The 25,202-nt window shown below is 43.5% G+C and overlaps 2 protein-coding genes across 4 annotated transcripts in view; both read left to right on the forward strand.

Annotated features, from left to right (window-relative positions):
* Positions 1–9,708: 9,708 nt before the first annotated feature.
* dclre1b (DNA cross-link repair 1B) lies at positions 9,709–15,326 on the forward strand. 3 transcript variants are annotated; one of them, XM_018760219.2, is made up of 6 exons: positions 9,709–9,778; positions 9,899–9,977; positions 10,339–10,558; positions 11,651–11,816; positions 12,160–12,342; positions 12,565–15,326. In XM_018760219.2, exons 2-6 carry the CDS (start codon positions 9,934–9,936, stop codon positions 13,749–13,751), a joined length of 1,800 nt encoding a protein of 599 aa, XP_018615735.2. In that variant the 5' UTR covers positions 9,709–9,778; positions 9,899–9,933; the 3' UTR covers positions 13,752–15,326. The 3 variants fall into 3 exon arrangements, with proteins under 3 accessions (XP_018615735.2, XP_018615736.2, XP_018615734.2); XM_018760220.2 differs by lacking the exon at positions 9,899–9,977 and having other exon boundaries at positions 9,750–9,778; XM_018760218.2 differs by having other exon boundaries at positions 9,753–9,977.
* Positions 15,327–20,476: 5,150 nt separating this feature from the next.
* lgr6 (leucine-rich repeat containing G protein-coupled receptor 6) overlaps positions 20,477–25,202 on the forward strand; it is an 85,377-nt gene continuing 80,651 nt past the window's right edge. The window contains exon 1 of the mRNA XM_018760278.2: positions 20,477–20,890. Within this exon, the coding sequence (XP_018615794.2) occupies positions 20,703–20,890 (188 nt within the window). The 5' untranslated portion in view covers positions 20,477–20,702. The remainder of the gene's footprint in view (positions 20,891–25,202) is intronic.

Raw genomic sequence — 25,202 nt, forward strand, 5'->3', positions numbered from 1 at the left:
CTCTCTGAGAGTCTATATGGGTGATTTTCAGGTCAGTATAAGACCTATACTTATTTAACAGACACTGTTCACCAAAGCAACTTCTAATGAACTCTATGTGATGTTATCAGCCCACACACCTTATTCACCAAGGTGACTTACAGTACTAGATACACTACTTACGATGGGTCACGCATCCATACATCAGCAGAACACACTCTCTCAGTCACTCACACACTATGGGTGAACAGGAACAGCATGTCTTTGGGCTGTAGGAGGAAGCCCACAGAAAATATACAAACTCCACATAAACTGAGCAGGGATCAAACCCATACCCTCTCACATCACCCAAGCGCTGTGAGACAGCAACACTACTCAATGTGCCATTGTGCCTTGTCATGGGGGAAGGGCTTCCGTGATGGAAACCCACGAAGACAGAGCGAGAACATACAAACCCCACAGAGACTGAGGGGGGGAAATCAAACCCACATTCTCTTGCACCACCCAGGAGCTGTGAGACAGCAGTGCTACTCCCTGTGCCAGCATGCCACTTGACATTTACTTCGTGGACAAGATTAAATAGATTTTGACAGGGATATGACAAAGTTCAAATCTGAATTTGACTGTTGTCAAATTTCAAAAGTGATTGACAGATCCAAAAACCATTGAATTTTATCAATGCTTTTTCACCAGACACGAATTTGATTTAAAACAAAAATAAAAGTGGTCAAAGCAGCGCAACTCATTATAAGCTTTATTTTATATGTATATGCATTGCTGTCCATTAAGTCTAGATGTACTTGAGAGACACTGTGATTGTACAGTACACACCTTTATAAGCAAATCACTATTCAGTTTGCGCATCTATTTACATATTGATTATGCAATGACATGCAATAGGCCTACTTTGTAAGACTTTGCATGCCATGTATGTCATTGTGGTGTTTTGTGTAGTGTACTACGATTTGTGTAAGTTCACATGCAGCTTGTTTTGAGCTTTTAAGATTTTAAATACTGATACAAATTAATGTTTATATTTTCACTAATATTTCATTTCAGCATAAACCAGTGTTTTTTGAATTGCTGAAAAGGAAAATTACTCCTGTATGTAAAGTTGAAACCAGATAAATATTTATTTTTATTTTCTAATTGATATGTGCGTGTGGCTTTGTAAAATTTATAATTTCCATTTTAATTTGCAGTAAAAACCATATATTGATGGGGGGGGTTAGTGGCATAGCTGGCTTGGCTGGGTCCCACTGCATGGTGGGTCTGGGGTTTGAGCCCTGCTTGAGAGTCCTTGCGGAGGAGTGGCATCCCCTCTGGGGTGTATCCCCACCCCCTCCAGTCTTGCACCCTGTGTTGCTGGATTAGGCTCCGGGTGGGACAAGCTGTTGTAGACATTGTGTCTGTGTGTAAAAACTGCATCCACGTTCGCATCCGTATGGATTTATAAGTTTAAATCTGCATTCAGCTGATACAGATTTTGATCAGCTCCATCACATCCCGAGACGTTGACATTTACAAATAGCTCTTTAAACTATTTCTTCAGGTAAAATGAAGAGACAGGTTAAAATTTCTCAAACTGAGGGGGTTTAGATGTATACTTTCAAACAGAAGATACTTTCAGAAAAATACACACACACACACACACCATCTGAACCACTTGTCCCATACAGGGTCGCATGGAGCTGGAGCCCAACCCAGCAACACAGGGCACAAGGCTGCAGGGGGAGGGGACACACCCAGGACGGGACACCAGTCCATCGCAAGGCACCTCAAGCAGGACCCGAACCCCAGACCCACCAGAGAGCAGGACCCGGTCCAACCCACCTCGCCACCATGCCCCCCGCTACATTCAGAAAAATAATTTCTTTTTAAATATATATTTTACTTTTCAGGTACACTAACTTAAATTTCCAGATTAAAATACAACAAAATATATAATCAAAGTATAAACAATGCAAGTTGTAACAGTAGCACTAAAATCTCACCTTAAATACAGATGAAAAATCAGTTTTAGGATTCTGAACAGAATCATTCTCCTTCTGTGGGTCTCTAGATGGAAAAAGGAAAAACAGCACAAAACATTTATTATTAGGCAACATAGTTTGCCTAGAGCACCCGGGCAAGAGTTGGATTCTCTTTCAGGTCACTCTCATTGATCAGCCCATAGCAGTACTACCGATTAGTACTGCAACTTATGTAATACAATAAGTAATGGTACTGTAATGACACCACACAGCAACCATACAGCCTTTTCTGTTCAGTGATGTTTAGATCTGGTGTCTCGGAAAGCAATGGAAGGCATTTGACTTTATCCATTGTGTATGAGGGCATTGCCATCCTGGAATATGGAAACATCATGAGAGAACAGTGTTTGTGCCACAGGGTGCACCTAGTCATGTAAAATGGCATCATATTTTGTAGGTAAGGTCAGTTAAAGCATGTATTAAGAAATGTCTTGTAACTCCGACAGTCAAAGCAAAAAGCATCTGAGCCAGAAGTTCAGAATCCAAAAACTACCTTGGGTCATGTTGAGGTTCATCATGAAAATATATTGGATGAATCATTGAATTATCACTCTTTAAGGAAATAACACTGGGTGCAGTTGAGCTTGTTCTCTTCCCAGCCCTGTGAACAGAACACAGAGAGGTATTTCAGTTTAGTGTTTCTCAAGCCAGGGGGCACAGTAGTACAGTGGGTTGGACCAGGTCCTGCTTTCTAGTGGGTCTGGGGTTCGAGTCCCACTTGGGGCGCTTTGCGATGGACTGGTGTCCCGTCCTGGGTGTGTCCCCTCCCCCTACGGCCCTACACCCTGTGTTGCCGGGTAGGCTCCGGTTCCCTGCGACCTCGTATGGAACAAGCGGTTCTGAAAATGTGTGTGTGTTTCTCAAACCCTCACCACATCTTTAACTCATAGTCACAGAAGGAATTTTGTGCATTTGACTGCTCTGAAAGCTTCCCTAGATTGGCTCTGGACTACTGAGACCCTAAAGTGGACCTGTTTCTGAAAATTAATTAATTCGTTCAGTGTTTTTATAACTTCTGCATTGATAGACCAATTCTCACCCCTGCAACTGCTGTAGTTTAGTGTTTCGCACACTCTCACCACATCATTAACCCATAGTCAAGGAAGAAAATGAGGTTAAGCACACTTTCACCATGGTGACACAGTGGGTAGCTTTGATTGTTCATGGCTTTGAGGGTGTGGGTCTGAATCTTTCTCACACTGTTCAGATACATTTCTAAGTTAAGTGCAGTCATGAATTGAACAATGGTGACCACAAATATAGATTATCTCCAGAATATTCCGGAGTGTATAAAGGGCCCAAGTGCTGTTGTATTGAATTAAAAGCCCATTGTATAAACACTAGGTTCATATTTTCATAAGTCATTGTCATGCCTTTTCATTATTTTAAAATCCCTTATGTTAGGCCTGAGAAAATAGAAAAGAAACAGCTGATGAAACATGTTTCAACAAAAATAAAAATAAATCAGCACACTGCAAAATGGTCAAAGGCATACAACATCTACAAGATTATTTTCTGTCGCTACTGTATCTTTCACCTGCTCAAAGAAACACTGTGGCTGCAGGCTGCATTCAATATGTAATGTTGCTCTCCTGTTGGGTCTCTTCCATCTTTGATTTGGAATATAGCCATAATTATGGAGCACTTTACAGTATACTTCTAATGTACTCCACTGTAATGTATTTAATCTTTTTCTAGTGCTTTTTTTCTTTGAAATCCTGAATGTTTAGATGACACCTTAATCTTTTTTCTTCATGGTGTTGTTGGCAACCATCTTCAATGGAAGTAAAAGTAACAAAGTATATGATAGAATGGTATTTCAGGGTATATAACCCATATATTGGGGGGTGTGGTGGTGCAGCAGGTTTGGCCGGGTCCTCCTCTCTGGTGGGTCTGGGGTTCGAGTCCTGCTTGGGGTGCCTTGTGACGGACTGGTGTCCTGTCCTGGGTGTATCCCTACCCCCTCCAGCCCTATGCCCTGTGTTGCCGGGTTAGGCTCCGGCTTGCCGCGACCCTGCTCAGGACAAGCAGCTTCAGCCACTGTGCGTGCATGTATTGCCCTGGCCTTCTTTAATTTATACATTTGTCTCCTTCCTGTTATATATATGTCCAGTGATGGTCACATCACAACTGGTCGCATAATCTATAAAGTGTAGGAATGGATGAAGGAGGTGAAAAATGTATTTTGAATTCTGCACTCAAGAATTTTCTATAAATTTCAAAGATGATTAGATCTGGTGTCTGGGAAAGCAATGGAAGGCATTTGACTTTATCCATTGTGTATAAGGGCACTGCCATCCTGGAAAATGGAAACATCATGAGAGAACAGTGTTTGTGCCACAGGGTGCACCTAGTCATGTAAAATGGCATCATATTTTGTAGGTAAGGTCAGTTAAAGCATGTATTAAGAAATGTCTTTTAACTCTGACAGTCAAAGCAAAAAGCATCTGAGCCAGAAGTTCAGAATCCAAAAACTACCTTGGGTCATGTTGAGGTTCATCATGAAAATATATTGGATGAATCATTGAATTATCACTCTTTAAGGAAATAACACTGGGTGCAGTTGAGCTTGTTCTCTTCCCAGCCCTGTGAACAGAACACAGAGAGGTATTTCAGTTTAGTGTTTCTCAAACCCTCACCACATCTTTAACTCATAGTCACAGAAGGAATTTTGTGCATTTGACTACTCTGAAAGCTTCCCTAGATTGGCTCTGGACTAATGAGACCCTAAACTGGACCTGTTTCTGAAAATTAATTAATTCATTCAGTGTTTTCATAGGAGTGGCGCCGTGGCACAGTGCTGCAGCGGGCTTGGCTCAGTCTTGTTATGTGGTGTGTCTAGTGTTCGAGTCCCACTTGGGGTGCCTTGTGATGGACTGGCGTCCTGTCCGGGGTGTGTCTCCTCCCCCTCCAGCCTTGCACCCTGTGCTGCCGAGTTAGGCTCCAGCTTGCCACAACCCAACTCAGGACAAGCGGTTTCCAACTCTGTGCGCGTGTGTGCCTGAGTGTTTTCATAACTTCTGTATGATGGAACAGGTCCCACCCCTGCAACTGCTGTAGTACATTTGAGAACAGCATCAATCCTGAACTGCAACTCCAACATAATAATAATAATAATAAAAATAATAATAATTAAAAACCCCTATGGTGAAAAACCCCTGTGGCAAACGTGAACAAGTCATCATGTAGCCTGCCGGGAATAGGGTCACCGGGACCTACCCCTGGAGCCAGGCCTGAGGATAGTGTTTGTAGGCGAGCACCTGGTGACCAGGCAGCCAATGTAACCCAGCCGGGCTCAGCCCAAAAAGGCAACATGGGGGGCCATGTGGTCCAGCATGGGGGTCGGGTGCAATGCCTTTCAGGCAGCAGGAGGGGCAGGGTGGCATATGGCGTCATGGACCCTCATGGTAGAAATTGGCTATTGGATCGTAGAATGTAATCTCACTGGGGGTAAGGAGTCAGAACTGGTGCAGGAGGTTGAGATATACCAACTAGATATAGTTGAGCTGACCTCCACTCACAGTGTTGGCTCTCAAACCAGACTCCTCGATAGGGGGTGGTCTCTCTCCTACTCAGGAGTTGCACAGGGTCAGAGGCACCGTGCAGGTATGGGATACTCATCAGCCCCCGGCTTGCTGCCATACAGTTGGAGTTTGTCCCGGCGGCTCAAGGTTGCAGAGAGGAAAACTCTGACTGTTGTGTGTGCCCCAGGTAGAGGAGTTTAAGTATCTTGGGGTCTTATTCATGAGTGAAGGGAGAAGGAAGCATGAGATCAGCTGCAGACTGGGAGCAGCAGCAGCAGTAATGCGGTCGCTGTACTGGACTGTAGTGGTGAAGGGGGAGCTGAGCCATAAGGTAAAGCTCTCTATTTAGTGGCTGGTCTATGTCCCTACCCTCACCTATGGTCATGAACTCTGGGTAATGACCAAAAAAATAAGATCGCTGATGCAGGCGGCTGAAATGAGTTTTCTCCACAGGTTGGTGGGACTCACTCTCCATGACAAGGTGAGGAGTTCGGCCATCCAGGAGGAACTCACAGGAGAGCCGCTACTCCTCTGCATTGAGAGGAGCCAGCTGAGGTGGTTTGGGGATCTGGTACGGATGCCTCTTGGGTGCTTCCCTGTGGAGGTATATCAGGCATGGCCAACTAGGATGAGAGCCCGAGGTCGGCTTAGGACCGGCTGGAGAGATTATATCGGGGGGCAAGGTGACACAGTGGCACAGCAAGTAGCACTGCTGTCTCACAGTGCCTGGGTGGTGGGTTCGATCTATGCTCAGTCTGTGTGGAGTTTGCATGTTCTCCCCATGTCTGCATGGGTTTTCTCCGGATGCTCTGGTTTCCTCCCACATTCCAAAGACATGCTCTTCAGGTTCACCCATAGTATGTGAGTGACAGAGAGAGTGTGTCCCATTGATGTATGGATGAGTGACCCATTATAAGTAGTGTATCTAGCAGTGTAAGTCACCTTGGTGAATAAGGTGTGTGGGCTAATAACACTACATATAATTCATTGGAAGTTGCTTTGGAGAAAAGTGTCTGCTAAATAAAGAAATGTAATGTAATCTCCCAGTTAACCTGGAAGTGGCTGGGGATCCCCCGGGTTGAGCGGGTGGAAGTTGCGAGGTAGAGGGGTTTCTGGGTTTCTCTGTTCTCCCTGTTGCCACCACGACCCTGGACTAAGTGGTCAAGAAAATGGATGGATGGATAATAATAACAACTTTGCTTGTTTAACTTTTCCTTTTTTCAATATTCTATAACATTGCTTCTACTGAAGTACACTTGTAATAAAAATAAAAGATCAGAAGATCCATGTGCCCTGTACACTAAACAGTAAAGAGGGGATCATGTGGTGGGTGAAATAATCACTGCTCTACATTTTTGTACCCAGAAGTACTGAAAGATTTTTTTTTTTCTGATTTGTGAATTAGCAAGGGGGCGCGGTGGCGCGGTGGCGCGGTCCTGCTCTCTGGTGGGTCTGGGGTTCGTGTCCCACTTGGGGTGCCTTGCGGCGGACTGGCGTCCCGTCCTGGGTGTGTCCCCCTCCCCTTCCAGCCTTACGCCCTGTGTTGCCGGGTAGGCTCCGGTTCCCCGTGACCCCGTATGGGACAAGCGGTTCTGATAATGTGTGTGTGTGTGTGTGTGTGTGTGTGTGTGAATTAACATGTTAAAAATTTTGGATGTGACATTAAAATAATTTATACTGTATGGCGGAGTGTTAGCAGGGAAGAGAATTTACTGTAATCTTATGTTTTAAATTCTGTTAGGAAACAAAACTAAAATTAATTATATTTCTAGTGTTCTTTCACACTTTCAGGGGAAGACACACACAGCTTCTCTCACCTTGTACCCTCAGAATCCATGTCTCTTTCAGGGGTATCACAATCCATGGGGAGGCTCATATCAGAGGTCTTGAGAAATATTAAAGACCTGAACTAAAAAAAGTCCTGAAAATGAAAGCAAATTTTAGTGTTTCAACTGAAAAGTTTGAAACTAATTATATTTATATAAAATACAATCTCTAGATAATGTTACTTTTTCTGTTGTTTGATAGATATAGCAGATATAGTCATTCAGCAGTTCAGTTCATAGCAAAATTGACAATTTACAACCTCAGAGTGCATCCTGGCCTAGTAAAATTACCAATGTACATTTTTCCTACAGAACTTTAATAAATCCAAGGTCAAAATTCATTTCTTCTCTGCTATTAAAGACATTTTATGTTCTCAGTAGTTCCTTAAGTGCATTCAGCACACTGTTGAGTGAGCACAGGACGTTCTAGAGCATTTTCACACTACTATTTGAGATATTTTCTCAGGTTCTTGCTAATTACTTTATAAATTACTGCACATTACTACTTACTGTGCAATGGTTAGTGCATATTCTTCTCTCTGACTTGAAAAGTTTTCCAGACTATTTCAGTTTTCAGCTTTCTTCTGACACCTTTCTTGCTAAAACTATTTACCATTCTCCATTCTTGTTCAACCAGTTTGACAGCTTGAAGTCACCTGGGTAGCAGAAGTGAGCTGATAAAACTGCTTCAGAATGTATTATCTTTCCTTAATTATGTTTTTCTTTTTTTTTTCTTCTCCCGGATCGTTTTAATCTGCTCTGTTCAGTATTGTGGTTGCTATGTGGCTAAAAATGTAAATGCCAGTAATTTGCTGGTGCTCCAAGAATCAGCAACCTTCTTCCATTCTGAAGAACACAGTAGCAAATTTTCCATTCAGTTCTTTACTAAATTTTCAGTTTAAAATCGCAGAGTGCTACGAGACCGATTGGTTGGTTTTGAGCAATCACATGGACATATTCCTTTTTCAAACCTACGGACACAAGTTAAGGACAGATCGTTCTGGTTGACAATCATGACAACAATACTCAGCAACAACTGGTCCCACCTTCTATTGTATTTTCCACCTTCATAACTACTTAAATGCTCTTGTTTATCATACCTTATGTTAAGCAAGTACGCATTTGAACAGGCGGTTTCATAACTCTTGCTCACTAAAAATGCAGTTTCATTTTTGTAACCTTCCCAGGAATGTATTTGTTACCTTTGTGTTCACATAACGTGTTTTACACAATTGGTCACGTTGGTATTTTAGGTGAGGAGTTTTATTCATATCACTTCTTTGCAGGCACCTTTTCCATATTGACTTGCAGTTTTACCCATGAATAAAGATGGTTATTTTACTTGAAGCTGTTGTCTTTAAATAACTTGTAGAATTGTACCTCCAAGAAGGTAAATGGTTGCTTTGAGTTAGAAGGGTATGTCTCTAACCACTGTGTAATCTTCTAGGCTTTGATATTTTCCATGCAAAACCAAATACCGAAAATATCAATGAAAAGTGAAGGAATCTGATTTTTTTATTCATCATCTATCTAATCACATCTGTTCATCACTCCCTTGTCACTTTTCTATCAGAAAAAACTCAAAGGCACTACTAATGCAGTATAACTTTACGATCATGCCCAGATAAACCTCTGTGCAGCTACTCTTGTAATATAATGCAATTGTTTGTATGTATGTCAAAAAGAAAAAAAAAAATTACTAAGAAGGTAATCAGGAATCATGGATATTTTGATAAAAGTATGCAGTGAGTCGTGTGATGATCATTGGTTTATGGTGGAAAGAAACAAACCAACTGCACTTAAATAGTTCAGCAATTCAGAATCTTTAAGACAAAATAACGCAGATTACACTTACTAAATACGACAAAACCTAAAATTACTACGACATACCAGGGTATGTATGGTTTTGGAAATGATTGCATAAGGAGGCAGAGTCAGTGTGGACTAGACATTGTTTTATTTCACATTTTGCTAACAAAATAGGCAATAATAATAATAATAATAATAAGAAGAAGAAGAAGAAGAAGAAGAAGAAAATTTCGATTAAAATGAAGCAAATGACAAATCGCAGCGCACTGCATAGCACTGAGAACAGTCTGCTGCTAGAACTGGAGCCAGAACCAGAAACCATGATTTCAATTATTTCATCACAGAAACGTAGAATTCATTATTATTTACTTTCCAGTCCCACGTAGTGCAACTAAAGCCTTTAGTAAAGGCATGTCCGCAGTTGACGCATACTGGCCGCTCAGGATTGGTAGAAATTTAAGAGGGCGGGCTCTCAAAAGCAAAATTCTTCCTTTTATTGCATGGAACTGTTACCTCCTCAACGGTTATTGGTTGAAATGTTTGTCCATTAAATCCGTACTCGGAAGGCGTGGGCAGAAAATCTGAAAAATGGCGGCATAGACAAAAGGTATGGTTCGTTTTCGTGGAATTTCAGTATTCTGTGATAATTCGGATGTAGTCTTGCGACTTTGTCATTCGCTGCATAATCTTCACTACAAGTCTGCTAACAGCCTTTCACGCTGCTTAGGCTGTGTTGTTTGGGGTGAGGCTTCAGGCTGCTTGATGCCTGGCTGCCGCAGTGCCGGGGGGGTCCAGCAGCAGAGTGAGTGAGTGAGTGAGTATCACCCCCCCCACCTCTCAGTTGTTCCGGCCCACAGTCCAAAGCAAGGCACTAGTTGTGTTTCATGGCCATCGATTAGTAATTACTGTAAATTGCTCGTGTATGACTCTGTCTGTGTGTGAGTGAGATTTTTCCAATTACGAACCGGGGCTACCCTGTGTGTCTAGCGGCGCGACACACAGCACGGGACGGGGCAGCGGGTGGCGATTCCCGAGTGACCGACGGATGTTGTGATGATGAAGGAGAACAAAACCAGTATCGGCGACCAGAAAATACTTCGCCGTTTCAAGTTACTTTTCATCAGATTACCCTCAGTCATTTAATAATTTCTTCTCGTTAATATTCAGCCGTGCAGAAGCCCCCCCCCGCGCGGAGATGAACGGAAAGGTGATTCCCAACACGCCCCTGGCTGTGGACTACTGGCACGTGCGCAAGTGCAGTCACGTGCGCCTCTTCTTCCTGTCGCACGCGCACAGTGACCACACGTGCGGCCTGACGTCTACGTGGGCCAACCGGCCACTGTACTGCTCCCCGATCAGTGCCAAACTGCTCGGACTGAAACTGCAGGTTTGTGTGTGTGTGTGCGCGCGCACGCGCGCCCACGTGTATCCTCGAGCTCTTTGATATTTACCCATTTATACAGCTAGGTAATTTTACTAGAGCAATTTAGGGTAAGTACTTTGCTCAGCGCTATTGTAATTGGAGGTGGGGATTGAACCTGTGACCTTAGGGTCCAAAGGCTGCAGTTCTAACCCCTACACTACTAGCTGTCCCAACTTGAACCAGTAACCTTCTGATGACAGGAAAGCAGCGCTAACCGCTCCACCTCCTGCTGCATAGCTATTTTCCATGCCTGTCAACACACTGATGTCCTCTTACACTTGTTCTTAGCTCCGCTGTTCTAATAATTGTGGAAAATTGTGACCCCGGGTATGAGTTTTCGATCAGAAAACCTGTTCAAAATATATTTAATCTCGGCAAATACATGCAATGTATATGTTTCCGCAGATTGTCGCTAAAAGCTGGTAGTTGACATGTTCGTCCCATAAACATAAAACATTTGTTATAAATCACCGACACTCAGGAATACCAGATATGGACTATAATCGGCGTGTCTGTCTTTCTCAGGGACAGCTGGTAGTGTAGTGCTTAGAGCTGCTACCTTTGGCTCTAAAAAGTCATGGGTTTGATCCCTATCTCTGGCTGTAGTATCCTTAAGCAAGGTACTTACCCTAAATTGCTCCAGTAAAATTACCAGCTGTATAAATGGGTAAATAATTAACTTTAACGTTGTAAGTTGCTTTGGAGAAAAGTGTCAGCTAAATTAGTAAATGTTATCGCAGGTTTTCATGTTAAATTACATTCAGCTGATTAGTTATTTTCTTTGCAACTGAATTTCCCCTTGAGAATCATTGAATTGTCTGCCTGTTCTTTTGTTTCGCTTTTCTGTGCAGTGACTTGCAGGCATTGCAAAAATTAGTATGTTTTTAATAATAATGTTTCTTTATATTCAGTACTTATTTGAAAGGAAAGTACCAGTATAAGTAATAAAATTATACCAAATTTTAAAGCGCTTTGCCTCATGATTGAAATGGTGTACTATTCCGAGGATTGGGGCTCACTTGTGTCCTTGTGTCCGTTTGCCCAACTGAACTCCAGGTGAAGGAGAAATGGATCCACCCTCTCGAGGTGGGAGAGGCGCACCTTCTTCCATTGGACGACGTGGGCAAGGAGACGCTCACTGTCACGCTGATGGATGCCAATCACTGTCCAGGGGCCGTCATGTTCCTCTTTCAGGGCTACTTTGGCACCATCCTCTACACAGGTTTGCAGGGCTTTGTTCACAGAGGAGCACATGTAGAAGACAAATTTGTTTTTGGATTAGTTACGGTTATTGAAGATGAGTTTTATGTCCTGTTTCCCTTGTTTGGCTGAACTTTTAAATGTGATTTGTTTCCTACCTCAAGAGACCATTCTGCTGCTAATAAAAATACATTAAATTCATTGAATTATTAATTCATTAATAACCAACCAGTAATGTATTGTTCCAGAAAACTGGAACCCTGGCATAAGCCTGACAATTATTAGTTTTGATTAATTTCTTTAATAAAGTACAGTATATGACAGAGCAACCTGCAGCTCAGGGTGTGGAATGTGTGTCATTGCAGGGGACTTTCGCTATACACCTACCATGCTTCGCGAGCCCTGTCTCAGGTCCCACACTACCATTGATGTCCTGTACCTCGACAACACCCACTGTGACCCCACCCGCACACTTCCCTCCCGTCAGCAAGCCACTCAGCAAATCAAAGAGATCATCCGTGCGCATCCAGGACACGATGTGGTCATTGGTGAGGGCTCGCGGCCTCAGTACTCTGTTTCTGTAAGTGCTGTAGTTCATTTCAGTGGAATAGGAGATGGAGGTGTGGGTTGAATCCAGTGGGGCCATGCATGACACCTGGAATACTTGCATCTGTTGCTTTTATGCTCCTCCCACACCCAGGCGCACGATTCCGGTGTTGGGTGTGCCTTGTTCCTGTGTTTAGGTGAGTGGTGTGTTTGTGCACCTGCAGGCCTGTGTTCCCTGGGCAAGGAAACTCTTCTGATACAACTGGCACTGGAGTTCCGCACATGGGTGGAAGTGAGCCCCCAGAGGATGGAGACACTGCGGACTCTGGAGCTGCCAGACGTCTTCACCACCGAACCTGGTGCCGGCCGCATCCGAGTGGTGGATCGGTCTGAGGTGCGAGCTGCCAGCCTGCTGGCATGGAACCTGCAGCGCCCCACATTGGCCATCCTGCCCACCGGCCGACCCGTGGCATCTTTCCACCCCAACATCCATGTGGTGCCCTACTCGGACCACTCCTCCTTCCGGGAGCTGGAAGACTTTGTCTCTGCCCTGCGCCCTGCCTCTCTGGTGCCCATTGTGGGCCCATGTGTCCCTCAGCTCTCCTCCCTCATCTCCCCACGCAAACAGAGGTACCCTGTTATTGTGCCTCAGTCTGTCCGCAACTGTATGATGAGAAGGCTGGACCCAGAGCCCATTTTCCCAACCCCCTTGCCCAAGGTCAGTAGGCGTACCGCCTGTGGTGTGGTGTTTGAGTCCCCCCAAAAGACACCTTGTGTTTCCAAGGCTGACATCATAGACCTCTCTGAGGAAATGGACATTAGTGTAGACAGGGATATGGACAAACCCATGAAATGCTGCGGAAACCCTGTTGGGAAGCTGTGTATTGAAGATGTGACGTCCCTTGATACAGCCCCTCTGCTGTCAGCAGATACGGACATGTCTGAGAGTTGCTTTCTCAGCCAGCTGAGCCATAGCGACTGGGTATTTCATCCCAGGGTAATCCTGCAGAGTAAAATGCTGTCTTTGAAACCCAGGCTCCTGAGAGCCCCTGGCTCTTTACCACCAGTTAATGAAGGCATGTCTTCTGCGAGGAAAGGCAGAGACTCCACTTCCTCAACCACATGCAGTAGCAGTCACTCCAGTCATATTTTTTCTGCAGCACCTGCCTTCTCCACTTCTGAGCTGTCACTTGACCCAGAGTTAGTCCTGCTAGCGGAGCTCCTCACCTTTCCCAGAGAGGACCTTTATGGTAGCTACACTCTTGTGAAGCAGGCCTTCCAGGATGGGCACCGCCTGGCTCCTGTGTGCCCCGTCCAGCTAGGCTCCTCTGCTTTCCACAGTACCGTAGAGCACTTCCTCAGCCTGCAGGCAGGGGGCACTGCCCCTGCACAGGTGTCAGCCACTCACTGACACCTCTCTGAGAAACAAACTCAGTCTTACCTGATTCACGAATGACAGGCGGTCAGTGTGTGTTTCTTCCCAAGTACCCTCAATGTCTTCATGTAAGATGTCCTTAAAAATTCCCACTCTGGCTTTATCGTGCCTTTTGCAGGAGCTCCTGCTTTAAAACATGCCATGTGTAGCTTTTAATATTATGGTTGGTTCAGGTGTCAGTCCTGCCATAATCATGTCAGTGCATTACCTGTAATTCTTAAAGGAACACATATTCCTGTTCTGTTCTGTGTCTTATGTTTAGCGGTGCTTGAATGCGGTAGACACCTTCATACAAGCAGTGTTGTTTTTTTTTTAATATCCCAAATGAATCCGACCCCGTATGGGACAAGCGGTTCAGAAAATGTGTGTGTGTGAATCATTTTTGTACTGTATGTAAATATGTCCCTGTTTAAGGATCTATATTTGATTCTTCAAATTCTGATAAAGAACCTTCTTTTTTCAGCCGAGCAATGGTGGAGTTTGATTTCATGTGTTGCCTGTGCTGCTCAAGGAACCAGGCAGTAAAAAGTATGAGTGACAGTGGTCTTTCTGTGCTGCTTTGTCTGCATTTCAGCACAGTTTGTGGTTTGTCTGGGGGACAGTTGCACCAGCGCACCCCATGTTTCATATATGAAATCGCTGAAAGATTGTGCACATCCACATTTGGAATGTTTCTGTTAAATTAACAGTCAAAAGTTTGGGCACATATTGGCAGTCCCATAAAACTTGTGTTTGACAAATTAGAAAGAAAAAAAAAAAAAAACATTTTTTAACACAAGTATCCAAACTTTTTGCTGGTACTGTATATTTCCCTGCTAGTTGTTTGCATGAAACACCAAAATATTGCACTTCTCCCTATGCTAAATCCATACCAGATAATATTCATCTTGGTTTTTCTTAAGTGATACTCTGTACAGCACCAATAGGTGCCACTATTGTATATGCTATTGTTGGTTAGTAAAACTTCCAATCTCTGCTTGTAGTCAGCCTACTTTTGGACTGACTTTATGACTGCTGAAGTAAAGACATAGTAGATGAAGATAAACTGAACAAAAACAGCGATTTTGGAAATATGCAACCCTTTATCCATACTGTGCAGCCGTATGCTGTCAGAAAATATATGGATGCAGTATCATTGTTCCGTCTGTGTAATTTGTTTTGCTTGAAACAGGGAAATCACTTTAGACATAATGAATAAAAGCTTAATAATAGACACCTCTCATTTTATTATTTAGATTCTGTTCTGTCAGATGTAAGACTAATACAATGATTAATGCCAGAGGTACATGAAAATTCAAGCAAATGTAGAATGATTTGACAATGAAAATACAATGTCTCTGCAAACTAATTTTTAATGCCCCTTGTTGATGGATTTAGGACATAATCATGCTTAGTGTCTGTCATCATGTTGTTGATCAACAATACTCCCAAGCACCACACGCGAGCTGTGAATGTTACGTGAACTGAATTAAGTGGGTCCCACGTGTTTGTTCCGGTTGGGCACAATTTACTCTCACCTGTCAGCTAGGGGCATAAAGACAAGTCATCTGATTCAGCTGCAAACTGAAATTTTAGAAACTAGACCAACAAACTGAAATTAAAAATAAATTTGAAAATGTAATTTTGGAAATGTATGACTCGACTGCAGCTGGTGTATTTCAATTAAAAGAAAAAGCCTGATGAAACTGGAAGACACATTTTATAGATGCCTCAGATGGGCACTGAATAGTGATGACAAGTGCAAGTCATAGGTCAAAGTTTAGAAATCTAAATGTCAGAGGGGTATGTTTTCATGTGTCTTTAATCATTTTGCAACACACACTTGCACACAGTATTTTTTCCATTTGTCCTGTTATATTTTGTCATTTAAGACTAGTGTCCCCTGGCTGAGCCCAGCAAATATATGTTTATATGTCTACACAAATACTAAGCCTTCATAGTCTCGGGCTTGTATATTTTGGTGGTTTGTCTTTCCAAAACTCAATAGAACATTGGCCTGTTAGTGGATAACAGTTGTAACTGAAAGGAAAGATCATGTTTCAAAGTTACTGACTGCTTTCCCTTGGTGATAGTGGCTCCCTTGGCAAAATCTCTCACTGTAGCCGTTGGTACTGATCAAATCCTGGCAGCTTCAGTGGGGAGATGGGGGAGGGCACTGTCATGGTCAGCTGAGCATAAATGGAGACAGTAAAATATTATCTTCCAGCGTTAACATTCCACCTAAGCACAGCTTGCAGGCCAGATGCAATCAAGAACCACCTAGCAACACGGGGCCGGGTCGCCTGAGATGCCCACAGAGCGAGTCCGATTACATATCAAGACATGCACAGGACAGGCAGAAGTAGGTGCTTCACCTTCAGGGGAATTTGTTTCAGGAAAATATCAACAAAATCACATTTTCTTCCATGCAATGTCCTTCCCTGCAATAAAAAAAATAAATAAATAAATAAATAAAAATAAAAATGGAAATCTGGTTTTAGGAGCTAAATGAACACAAAAACAAAACCAGAGGCAATCAGTGGCCTGTCTGGGGCAGATCCACTTTCCCTGTGGATATAGGTGTGAAACGGACTGCACTTTCTCAACAGGGTCATGTTTCAGGCTTTAAAACACTGTAGTTGGCAGGTGGCGTGGGGTGTAAAACAAGGGCATTGCTGGAGCCAGATGGCCACTCATAAGAACATGCACAAGACGTTGCACACGTTTCTCTTGTTCCAGTTGTCAGTGATCCCATTGCAATGCTGTTTTCCAACCGTACAAAGGGAAAGACTCAGCAGAGCTTCAGCAAACCTATGTTAATACCTTGGACAGTTAGGCATTGCCAAAACTCTGGTAGGTCTTACGAAGGCACTTGGAAAGCTTTGCCAAACCCTCATGCAGTTATGCAAGAGTCTCCTCCATTGTGTTTAATTCTATCCACCCATTTTTGGATAGGAAGCACCATGGCCCGTGTCCCTGTTTTCTCTCTTTAGCCTCAAAGGCGTTCCTGTCTGAAGGAGCTCAAATAGCCGCTAATGAATTCAGTCAGGTGTGCTGCCTTTTGTACCTTAAATATCACTGCTGTTGGGACGGTGTGTCTGGCCTACCTGGAGGGTTCTGTGAACTCAGGGGTGGAGAACAGCATCCAGCTTTGATTTCACCGTTTCAAGGAAACCTTCACCGAACCCTTGTCACCACACAGGCAGCTGAAATCCCCTCAGCCCCTTCGCAAATTTCAGAGCGCAGATGCCAAGGTGAAGGAAAGGTATTGCAAATGCAGCATGGAGACTGAGTTTGGCAGCAGCGTTCAAGCTCACTTCTTGTGTTGGATACACTCCTGTTCACGCCCTCAACTTTTACACTCTGCATTTTCATCTAGCACTGTTCTCAGTGGCTGCTTAGAAGTGCTCTCCCGCTGTTATCCATCCCTGCAGTCGGCCAGCTGCACACCTTTCCTCCCCCATCGGCAGCTCTGATTCCAAAAAGTCTGTAAAAAGTAAGGCAATTGAAGGCAATTAAAAACCATGTTAGTAGCAGCAAGAGAACTTACTGAGGGATGGTGTAGTGGTGACAGGAGCTGGAACTGCAGCCAAGGCTCTTTCTCTGACCGAGGAACCCTGAAGAACCCAGTCCATCCTGTCTGCACTATCCAAAAAATCACAGCCCCTGGAATTCTCGATGCGGAGGCGCCAGTATGGACCAGACTCAAGTCATTGGGTTCATCCTGGGGCCTCCAGCATGTCGTTTGCTTTTTGTTCATGTCTCCAACAAAGGAGCCTGAGAGAACATGCCCCTCTTGGAGGAATTTTAATTGACTAATATGGTGCATTGTAGCTCGGCGACATGTGAAGTCCATTCAGTAGGACTGCTAGAAAAGATAGCGAGCGTAAGTTGGGATTTTGATTTTGGCATTTGTACATTTCTGAGCCAAATCAGAGCCAACTCATTTATACCCATAACAAATTATAAATGACAAAAGGTAATGGGTCGAAATCATACAAGACTGCATCATGCCTTCTCCAATTTCAAATAGGTCCTGAAGGTGGCTGAGAGATGGTACAGTTCCTCTCTTTGTATAGACAATAAAGATACATCAAGACCATGTGTACAAATATGTTGTAACAACTTCCACGTTTCCTGCAAGTTACGGAGAACAAGTGTTGGGTCATGCTGTTGCACTTTCCATAGAAAGGAAATGTACTCATAAAACACTGCATGATGGCAACAAACCTCAAATAAAATAGACAAAGTAGTAAATACATATATACATATTTAGACACACAGAGACGTGTATTATTTGTGTTGATGGTACTGCTTTGTCCTTCAGATCTGTTTTCCGCCATCTGTCTACCTTCATGATGTTTTTGCTCTTATATCAAGTTTTCATATAATATATATATTTCAAGGAAATGCAGTTGTCGGACTGAAATGCAAATGCAGACAGGAAGCAATACATCAATAGCAAACAAGTAAAACTGTCCATTTAATTGTAACACGTGATCATACATTGTGTCAGAAATGAGACATTCAGCTGTAATGAAATGTATTTTTTTGCACATATTTCAAAGTAATTTGTAAGAGTGTACAATCCATATAATGAAATTGTTTAAAGAGATAACTATATTGATGTACAGTGCTATTGCATGGTGGTCAGCTTCCAGGATCCATAGAACTGGTAGTGCATTGTCTTGCTCAAGGTCCAAGCATTCATCAACTTGTATTGTGTATGTGCTCTGGCAGGACTAGTAGGAGATGGGATGCAGATGTAGCTTCTCAGAAAGCACTAAAACTGTGCAGACTTTTTCAGCCATGTTTTAGCCAGATCCTTGTCTCCTACATGGCCAGACCTATTGTCCTGAAGATCAGCCTTCTCTTCATAAGGGGTCTTCTCTTTGCTTTGAAGCCTCCCATGTTGAGGATGAGCTAACTTCTCATCCCTTAGTTTATTAAGGTCCAACTGCTCCACATGAGGAACCTTCTTCCAACCCTGAAATCTACCTGCCAGACAAAAACTTTGTGCTACACTCATATATCCTGGTGAGCAGTGTGCTGATATTAATGAAGATCACATAAGCAAATACAGAATCTCCAGACCATCTCACATCTTCAGAACCACCCCAGATCACCTACAGAAACCACAGTATTGTAATGAAAAATGTCCATAATTCCATCCATTCATCCGATTGTCCTTGACAGGGTCTCGGTGAACCGGAGCATTGGGTCTTTAACATTAAGGATGAGCAAACTGGACTGGATGTCAGTCCATCGTAGGATAGACATCCATAATTCTTAGTGGAAAATATTAACTGTGCATTTTTATGTAAATACGTAGACAAAATCTGTTCCGAAGCTCCATCTAAGCTTATGGAGAAACTTCAAAAACACAATGTTTGTATTTTCTGTATATATGTTTGTATGTATTTCTTTAAATGTCATCACAGTTATATGGAAAACATAAACTTCACTGCTTATATAACGAAACAAGCTTTTATTTCTTCTAGTCATCTGTAATAATAATGGCAAATATTTTCCTGAGAACATTAGCTTCGTTGAACAGTTAGAAGATGGTTCCTTCCAAAGTGCTGTGAATTTTACTGGTCTGATGTCAGTATATCCTTGCAGTATGAATCCAGTACCTGCTGAAAAGAAATGTCAGTGGATTCCTAGATCACATGTTCCACACGTCAGTAGTCCATAATCTCCCCTCCAAACACTGCATTTCCAAGAAAAAATGTTTTTAACGAAGACTTATTCAGGCTTAGCTAATTAAACATTATTTGTACAAGGCTGAAAACATATACAGATTGTTCTCTCTTCATTAACTTGTCATTAGAGCTGAAAAAAGTCAGGTGGAGGTGTTTACACTCCGCGTTCGGTGTCTGGGACCAACAGCAAATGTCTGGCATTGCTCTAACAGCAGAGCGGTACTTTCTGCCTCTCTCCCATGTTTGTCCAGACTCCAGCATCACCGGACTGCTGAGTACGTGCAGCCTCAGCTAATTGGCTTCACAGTTTAGGTGTAATGTATTTATTTGACCGTGGGGTCAGAATAATTTCACAGAGAGCTCCTGAAGGGTCTGTGGCTGGATAACTACCACATGTGTGTATGGCAGGGCACCCAGTCTCAGGCTGGAAAAGCAAACAAAGCGTAAATAAGGCGAGCCATGCCCGAGTGGACAGCACGTGCCCTTGTCCGCTACCCACCATCTAATCCCCCGATGGGTCTCGCCTACAGAAAATCAACATGCTGCCGCTCTGTTCAGATCCACGTCCCCACCGATCATGAGCAGCAAACACTCGCTGAATAGTAGGAAACACGATCCTTGGCCTCGGCTGCCGAATGCAAAGAAAAAGGCTGCATGATGGGGATATGTTCTCCGTCATGCTGGAAACAGCACCGGGCCTTCCGGAGATTTTGGTGTTGGGGGATCAGGCAGGTCGACACCCGCAGCACAGTTCTAATCTTTCCAGCCTATGCACTTTGTGCCTTTTTCACCGTCGCCCATCACTGTGCCTGAGCCTGCTTCACTTTCTCTGAATGAGGGTTCCCCAACCGACCCTGTGAAGAGTCTGCGAGGCTGGGAGCCGGCCCCTCCCACCTACTCGTCCCGTCCCGGGGGCAGCGGTGGGGGGGAGGGGGGCGTGGCCAGCACGAGGCCGGCCCCCCTTCAGCACGCTGGCTCCCGCCACAATAGGTAAATGGCTGTGGAGCATGAGGGGGAGAGGCAGATCGACACAGAAGGACAGGGAGTTCCTGAGACCCCCTGACCAACACGTGTGTCTTCCGTTCATGGGAACAACCCGAGTGATAAAGAGATAGAGAGAAAAGTGGGGAAAAAGAGAACGCAAGGCAGATCAGCCAAGAGAGACACGAACTCAGCCAGAGTCACACACATACACACCTACCCGTTCGTTCTTCTTCGAGCGGCAGGGCTGAGGAGAAGCAACATGTGGCTGGCATGCCTGGTGCTCCAGCTCATCGCTGCAGCAACCGGTGGGCACGGCTACCAGGGGCGGTCCACCCTGTGTCCAGCGCCCTGCCAGTGCGAGGAGGATGGCGTTCTGCTGCTTGTGGATTGTTCTGAGCTGGGCCTTTCCGTCGTGCCCGAGACGCTCAGTCCACTGACCTCTTACCTGTGAGTACCTCCTTTTACCTCTACTTCAGCCCTGTGACTCTTCTCCCTGTGTATAACTCCTCTTTAGCTGTATGTCTCTTTGCTGTCCTTCTGATTGCGAGAACCTTTGCTTTACCTGAGTGTGCCCAACCACCTCTGAAGCCAGATCATTGCTTTTCAGGTTTGTTTTGGCTCTGGGCAAGACACACACAACAATAACTTCCTACCTTACTGTGTTTGATGGTGTTGGTGTTGAAGGTACAAGCATGAGCTGTCATCCTGGTTTTATAAGTTCTGGCTTAAATGCCAATCTTGGCTGGCAGTTTGGGAACATGAACTCATTTGTGATGACAAGTACGTGCATGATTTTCCAGTTAGCCTCATCACCAAGGACAAGCCCCAGTTCATTTGCAAGGTGGACCCATCTGTCCACATCGCACTCTGGCTGGCAGCACAGCTGCAGTGGAACCTTCCCGTAAATTTTGAAAGGAAAGAAAATTGTGGATCAAAAAAGCTCATCTAAATATTAAAATAGGTTTTGTGATATTCACACCATTCTGCATATCCAGCTTTAAGGAGGGACACTTTTAAAGCTGATGGCTGGTATCTGTAGGTTTGGAATGCTACTACTTTCTAAAGACATGTTTATGAATTTTGACAGAGAGGTGTGGAGCTGGAGGTCTCCTGCAGGGGATTTTCTATCACAGTATAGTACAGTAGAGCACAGAGATAATGCATGCTCCAGACTGCTCTCTTGGAGATGGGAGATCAGCACTGAGATGCAACAGATAAGAACAAAAGCAATGCTAAAGAAAAACATGCTCACCTCAGTAATGGCTGTAATAATAATGCTGTACGTTCATTTTGTGTGTTCAGTACATATGTCACAAGCACTGAAAGGACAAAAACCTCTATAAACCAAGTGTCATGATTAATAATTGGACATCGAGTATATGGGGAAAATCAATGCAAAGAAACCAATAAGATTTTAACTCTGAGCTTTGAAAATAGGTGTGTGGCATATTTATTTTTTGATATTTAAAAAAACTGAAAACTTTTGACAGTCATGCCGTATGTAGTTTTTTTAGCCTTTTAAATTGAGCTGAATAAAAGCAATGACCCTTGTCTGCAAAGCAGGGATCGCCATTGCAGAAGAAACTAGCTTATTCCAGTTAGTCTATATTCCAAACACAACACACTGATATTCATGAAAAGCAGCTTTGAACTTTTCAAATGAACCATTTATTAACCTGCCTCTTTTTTATGTTTAAATTGCTATCATTTATTTAAAAAGCAGGGCTGCAAAGTAAAATACAAGCACACAAATGCAGGTACACCGGAGCCCAATGTGCTCGGTATACGACTGAAAGATCAAACACCTCCACGCTCCAGTGGAGCAGTGAGATCCAACACCGTCCTCCAGCCTGGGGCACACTGAGTACGTTTTCATGCATAAACAAGCGGACACGTCATGAGCTGGCTAAGATCAACATGGCACTTTTGTATTCCTTCATCATTTTTACGTGGTGTAACTGGCTCTTAAGAAATTAAGAGCTCGTATGGAAACGCGGTGTCGGAAACCTCGAGTCACTTTCAGAAAATTTTACTTTTGACGGTTCTTGCACAGGCATTGTCAAAAAAGGATCTTGATTTCTGCTCATTGCAGGCAGCACAGGACACAGAGAGGTTTGTGTGATCACTCCTATGGGGTAAAATAAAGTACTTTAGGCTTGATTTAACGCCACTGATTTTGTTATGTACGTCCACACAAGGAACACGCGTGGATGTGTTGTGCATTGTGAAATCCAATAAGCTGAAAGTTGGTTATGGTGATGCTATGGTAAAGAATACCTATTGCACCAGGTAGAGGTTGCCATTTGTTCCCTTAAAAAAAGATATCTAGTTCAATTGCTAATGAGTTGTAATACTTTATGTGTTGCTCTCATGCAGGCTGGAGATCGCTTGGCATCTGTACTTAGGATTTCACATTTAACCGCAAAATCACTCAGGTCGTAGAGCTTCATCTTCTTATGACAGTGCATCGCTACAACGGAGACAATTCTAAGTTCAGTGTATGGATTGTGCAATCAAAGGCCAGACAGCAGGGTCCAAACTGGACAAGAACTCAGAGTGGCCATTCAAGAATGGTACAGCCTGTGTCAAGAAAGTTGCGGTGTGATCAGTGTGACTGTCCTGCTCATTGTTTATCGTAGGGAAGCATTAAGGTATGTGCCGAGCACGTGCACGCAATCAGAGCTTCGCGGCACTGGGGTTAACGATGTTTGTGTCTTTAATTACTTATACAGCCTTGCTATAGTACCCATCAGTGACAGAACTTGTCAGGTTTTGGGGGACTAGAAATAAGAGAAGTACCACTAAATGGAGTTAAACACCAATACAGAGGGGATACGTTAGGCTTGCTTGAACATGAGGGCATATGCCTCCATGACACTTACAATACCTGTGCTAAAAAATTGCTCTCGAATATTGTAAGTGAAATCATTTAGTGGTTAGAGCTCCCACCTCCTGCTATAATACCCTTGAGCAAGGTACTTACCCTTAATTTCTCCAGTAAAAATTGTACAGCTTTGTAAATGGGTACAGTTTAATAAGTCACTTTGAAAAAAGTGTAAATAACAGAGGATGTGAGGGATGAACAATAATTCTTGCTCTAAAAATATAGAAATGTAGACTGCCACTGTTGCCCCCGTTAAAAATCTTCTACAGTACCAGACCAATGGCCTCGGTTTTATCTCCCAGGAAGCCAGGCAAGAGTCGGCAAGTTGCAACACAAAACAGTGAGGCAAATTGCTCTGACAGACAGAGAAACCATGAATAAATACCAGCAGTGTACTGTGGTGTGGATTGCGAGGCAGAAGTTGAAGATTAGAACCCCATCAGAAAGGGGTCCTAAGGCGATAGAGCAGACACTATGGCAAACCATCAGAACAGACTCCAAACTTGCAAGGATTCTTCTAGCCAACAATGTTAAGCAGGACTTCAGTGAAAAGATTATCAGGACATAAATTTAGGCGTAATTTATTCTCCTGTGCTGAAGATGGCTATGGTACCCTAATGGAATAGATATATAAAATGAACAGTCAGTCAGTTGTTCGCATCCACATTTGGGTTCTGGAGATCACCCAGTAGGTGTGATTTTCATTTCTATTTATACTGTAAGACCACTAAAATGTTCTGGTTTAGTCATATTATGTGATTTTTTTGTAACACTAGATATTGCAGGCTTTAATGAAAAGCGAACTCAGGATAAATGGTTATGACTCAAATGTGCACTCCACTCCTGACTGTGGGTCAAATAACGGTGTTTTGAATTCAGTGAGGTGCAATTTAACAGAACTGTTGCAGATGACACCTCACCTCTATCAGCTTGGCAAATTCAACAAATTTCAACCCAGCCAGTTTCAAAGAAATGCAAAAATGCTTATGAGACCAAAGTTTTAAAAAGACAGAAGATGAAGTTATTACTTAGGGCACGTATTTACAAGCAAGGATCCAAGGGGCCTAGTAAGGAACCTCCTGTACGTTAAACGCAGTCGTAGATGTGAAGACTGTCTCCCCAAATCAAGCCAAACAAATCGTAATGTGAAAACACGGTTTCTGCACTTGTCATAAGGTGTGCAACATTGCTGCAGGTAGGGCTCATTAGTTTCCTACTAAATCAGAGGGTCAGGTGTTTACCTCTTGTTGTAAGAAAGTGCTCTCATGCTGAAGATTTGGAAGTTGTTCAAAGCTATCAGCAGCTCACGGAGCTGCATTTGAGGACAGTGTTTAAAGAGAGTAGCAAGTTATGTTTTGACATACCAGTTAAAACCTCGGAGTGAAATTTGGATTTTTAAGAAGCAGCTTTATTTAGGATGTAATGGAACAAAAAAATATATGTATTTGGAAAATTGAAAAAATATATATCTGTTCCCGTCCTGGGTGTGTCCCCTCCCCCTCCAGCCTTACGCCCTGAGTTGCCGGGTTAGGCTCCGGTTCCCCGCAACCCTGTATGGGACAAGCGGTTCAGAAAGTGTGTGTGTGTGTGTGTGTGTGTGTGTGTGTGTGTGTGTACATATCTGTTTTAAATATGAAAAGCTGCTTCTGGAGCTATGTTGATACCAGTATGGAAGCTTTTAAGACATTTTCTTGGCACAGTGTTGTGCAGGGCTCAGTTTGTATGTGAATTCTGTTTTAAGGATGGCGTTTTTAGGGGTATAGTGGCACAGTGGCTTTGTCTGGTGCCCACTGTGTGGCAGGTCTGGGCTTTGAGTCCTGGTTGGGGTGCCTTGTGATGGACTGGTGTCCTGTCCAGAGTGTTTCCGCTGCTCCT

This window comes from Scleropages formosus, chromosome 19, assembly GCF_900964775.1.
Source record: "Scleropages formosus chromosome 19, fSclFor1.1, whole genome shotgun sequence".
Lineage (NCBI taxonomy): Eukaryota > Metazoa > Chordata > Actinopteri > Osteoglossiformes > Osteoglossidae > Scleropages > Scleropages formosus.